The sequence below is a fragment of the Rhagoletis pomonella genome, unplaced genomic scaffold (assembly GCF_013731165.1).
Source record: "Rhagoletis pomonella isolate Grant_MI unplaced genomic scaffold, Rhpom_1.0 Rhpom_scaffold_11488, whole genome shotgun sequence".
In the NCBI taxonomy this organism is placed as follows: domain Eukaryota; kingdom Metazoa; phylum Arthropoda; class Insecta; order Diptera; family Tephritidae; genus Rhagoletis; species Rhagoletis pomonella.
Window position 1 is genome coordinate 678 of NW_023470018.1, and position 4,184 is coordinate 4,861.

Consider the following 4,184-nt stretch of genomic DNA (forward strand, 5'->3'; position numbering starts at 1 on the left):
TGTACATCCCCAAAGAATTGTATGTAATAACTCTTCGAAACACATTTGAAAACTGCAATACAGTCGTTTTAGGAATGCGATTTTACAAGTCAAGCTACAATGCAATTGTTTCTTGGAAGCGACAAGTTAAAAGGTTCTTGCACAAACTATAGTAAAGCTAAAGCTTGTCCATGTTACCACATTCAAGAACTGCAATACCTGCTCTTAATTCACCCAGGAAATTTCTATGTACGTATACAAATGTTTGTTTTAATTTAGGAAGAAGCAAAAGTAAATCGAAAGCGTGTCCAAATTTCACTGCCGATGAAAAGGCTATATTAGGGCAACTAATAAAGAAGCGGCCTATTACAGAATCGAAGCATACGGCTGGAAAATCAATTTTGAGAAAGAAAGAAGCTTGGGATTTGCTTACGAATGAGTTCAATTCAAATTCGAATGTCTACAAGGTAAAATTATACGCGTTTTAAGGCGGGTTGTATGGAACGAATGGAACAGATTCGGATTCTAGATAAATTTCTAAGAAAAAATTCCATTAGAGCATAGCTCTGGATTTCGAGCCCGCCAAACTTGAAAAAGCTATCTTCAATTAATGCTACGTTAAGACATAAGTAAGTATTAAAAATATGACCTTCATAACACTCCCGCTTATATTAAGTGTAGACATTAACTTAGTATTAATTAAAGATAGGTTATTTTAAAATTTTGGGGGGCTCAAAATTTGGAGCTATAATGGAATTTTTTCTTTGGTATTTAATGTAGAATACGAATGTGCTAGGAACGATGTCGAAAAAATACCCGACCTAATGCATTTATTCAATTTATTATACGCCTTAAGGTAGCGTCAAACAGATGCGGTAAAAAATTTTACGATATGCGATCAATACAAACCACTGCGGTATAGCACCGCAGTGTGTCGTAACCTGTTTGAGAGCGTTTGCTTTTTATCGTTATCGCAAAAGTACGATATCGTATCGCACCGGTATTATCGCATCTGCTTGAGGCCACCTTTAGTATTTCGTGTTTCCATATTGTTTATTTCAGCGTGAGACGGTTACATTAAGGAGGGCGTGGAAAAATATGAAGGCAGTCGCACGAAAGGCTCGGGCAGTAGAAAGGGGTAATTTATTTCGAACGGGCGGTGGGCCACCGGTGCCATCAACATCACGGCAAGTAGAAGCAATAGTGGACATGGTGGAAGAGGTATGTATCCTTACAGCGCTCTTACACGATATTTGTTTTCTTATCGTTATCTTAATATAGAAAGGCCCTATCTCTCAAAGTCGCTGAAATGCAAAAAAAAAATCGTAACTAGCTAAAAATCCTAAATTCACGTATTGATTGATTTTGAGCATTATGTGAAATAGAGCCTTTCTATATTAAAGTAACGATATACATATATGTAAATGCTACTTTACTTACGAGTACATACAAAAAAAAAACGTTTACATATCGATGGTCCTGTGCAATAACGACACAAATTAAAATTCGAAAAATAAAAACTGTTACTACTGTTAAGTGATTATTGTCTCTAGTCCTTGTCTAATCCATTTCCATCCCTTACTAAAGTAAGCAGTAAGGATTGTTAAAGTAAGTAAAAAGATGAGACATGGATTCGACAAGGATTAAATACATGAGTCACTTAACAGTAGTAACAGGTTTAATATTTTTTTGAATTTTGAATTGTGTCGTTGTTGTACAGGACCATCGATATGTAAATACGTTCATATCGTATAAGTGCGCTGTTAGGGACTTAACTATTATCTTCATACTGTCTTGTCGTCATAAAATTTAATTATTAGGCTGCTCCCGCAATGATTTGCGAAATCTCCAACAACTTTGACAGCGATGGGGCAATTTTGCTAAACATGGAAAATAGCCAATCTAGCTCCATTGAGTTTTTAGGTATGTCCTTTAAGATATAAGGCAAATCACTTTTTAACCAACATTTTTTAGATATGATCACGGAAGCAAATGAGGAATCCGACGTAAACTTCAAAGCCATAAGCATAAATTATGAAGGTGAACCAAATGTTGCAGGTACTGTACCTATAAAATACGAAAGAAGTCATCTACGATATACTAAAATTCTTTTCGCTGCTTTTTAACTACATAGTACACAGTAATGAAACTGGCCACCAACAAAAAGTGGAAAAGGAGCAAGTACGCAGACCAAGCGACTACGTTCGGCGGGAGGCAGCATTACGGGTAAGGTACCTAGAGAAGAGAGAGAAGCTTAAGCTTGAATTAGTCAAAACACAGGTATATAATAACTATGCATTGGTAAAGCTAAATATTTGTATATGCATATTTTCTTTTACAGTTGGAAGTTGAGCAAATAAAAAAAAGAGCAGCCTTGTTGGAAGAGCAAAAAAACCAAGTATTACTACAAAAGGCTAAAATAGATTTTGAAGAGGCAAAAAAAAAATCGTTCAATAAATTAAAGACATAGTTAATATTTCAACATCTAAAGACTTTTATTTGTAGCAAAAGATCTTAGGAAAAAAATCTGTCTACCAGAGATTGACGCGCAATAAAACCGTTGCTGTTGGAGTTTTCATTGATTGGTGAGGCTTCGACATTAAAAGTTTCGTTGTTATCAGAGCTGACTGGTAGCAAGTCATCTACTAAGATGGAAATGTTATGCAATGCTGCACATGCGCATATAACAGCTACAACGGTCTCCAGCTTAATACCCATTCCAACGTGAAGGCAGGGGAATCTTCGCTTCCAAACTCCAAAACATCTTTCCACAGTGTTTCTTGTTTTAATGTGGCTTTTATTGTACTCCTTTTGTGGAGTTGAGCTTGGTGATAAAAACGGAGTTAAAAGCAAATTACTGACAGCATATCCACTGTCACCTAAGAGTATTCCTTTTAATTCCCTGCTATTGAATCTTTGCTTAACCGAACTGCTGTTATATATAAAGCTATCGTGCGTACTCCCAGGCCAACGAACTACTAAATCAAAAAATTCCAAGTTTGGACCAGTGACTGCTTGTACATTGATAGAGAACCACCCTTTCCTATTTCTGTATACCTCAGCAGATAATCCTCCTGGGCTTCTTATTTTAATATGTGTGCAATCTACGCACGCAATTACTCCAGGAAAATCAGCCAATTCATAAAACTGTTGCCTACAAATAAAAATGTGCAACAATAATTAAGCATTTTTATACATAGTATGTAAAAATACTTATTATGTATTAACGAAATTCAGAATACAAAATATGGCCCTACTTTACTCTATTAAATTCTTCTGCAGTAGATGGAAATTTAACGAGGTCTTTGGTTTTTCGCGCTATTGAAGTAGAGACTTGAAAAATTATTCGCGAAACTGACTGTTGACATATGTTCATCACATCTCCATCCAGTTTCTGTAATTGAAATGGATAGTCATATGTTATCGTTCATTAGATCCAAAAGTTGAGGCATTGGAAATTCACACGTTTATTTCCATAAGTATGTTGGTATAACTTATTAAATTATTATTAAAGAACGTCGAAGTTCCAAGATAAATAATAATTTATATAATTTAATTAATTTTTTTAATTTATTTATATATGATATGCTAAAAATATATGTATGTATATGTACATATGTATATAGTTTCAGCTGTTTCTTGAAATAGTTATATGCATACATCCATCCTTGGAAAATAATACATATAATATGGAGACAGATTCAAATGTTATCTTCTCGTAAATAATTGTATCAATACCAACCTGAAAACTGCCAGTGGCATAATATCGAAGTGTTACCAATAACATTATTTCCGGGTGAAATGGTAATCCTCTTCTGGTTGGCTTATCCAACTCAGAAGACACCAAAGGCAAAATAACATTCTTAATAGTTTCAGGCGTAAATCTATATCGTGCATGGAATTCCCGATTTGAGTACTTCGTGAAAGGATCAGAATAATCTCGAAGATAGCGCCTCAATCCCACTTCCCTGTGCCTTCTTACATAATCCGCAAAGTCCATGAAGTCTTCTAGATCGGACATTTTTCCACTATTTTAAAAATCTAACACAAATTCAAACGAAAATAATAAAATAATAAACAAAAGATTGTCAAAATCTCTCGTTAAAAAGTTAAGTGAAGGTTTTTCTTTACTCAACTTTAATGTTCATTAAATGCCGTTAATGAAACATTAGCTGACTCTGAGAGGGAATTTTTTCAAATCGTTA

At 34.7% G+C, this 4,184-nt stretch overlaps 1 protein-coding gene across 1 annotated transcript; it reads left to right on the forward strand.

The window, feature by feature from the left end:
* Nucleotides 1-372: 372 nt before the first annotated feature.
* Nucleotides 373-2,563, forward strand: LOC118756679. Its single transcript, XM_036491429.1, has 6 exons — nucleotides 373-446; nucleotides 1,042-1,200; nucleotides 1,800-1,902; nucleotides 1,954-2,037; nucleotides 2,114-2,259; nucleotides 2,321-2,563. Exons 2-6 carry the CDS (start codon nucleotides 1,078-1,080, stop codon nucleotides 2,447-2,449), a joined length of 585 nt encoding a protein of 194 aa, XP_036347322.1. The 5' UTR covers nucleotides 373-446; nucleotides 1,042-1,077; the 3' UTR covers nucleotides 2,450-2,563.
* Nucleotides 2,564-4,184: the final 1,621 nt, after the last annotated feature.

What these genes read in the sequence shown, in the direction of transcription:
- LOC118756679 (XM_036491429.1), top strand. Translation starts at nt 1,078, where the DNA reads ATGAAGGCAGTCGCACGAAAGGCTCGGGCAGTAGAAAGGGGTAATTTA. An exon ending in TAGTGGACATGGTGGAAGAG is followed by an intron (nt 1,201 to 1,799) that starts GTATGTATCCTT and finishes TTTAATTATTAG; the next exon opens with GCTGCTCCCGCAATGATTTG. An exon ending in AGGTGAACCAAATGTTGCAG is followed by an intron (nt 2,038 to 2,113) that starts GTACTGTACCTA and finishes TTAACTACATAG; the next exon opens with TACACAGTAATGAAACTGGC.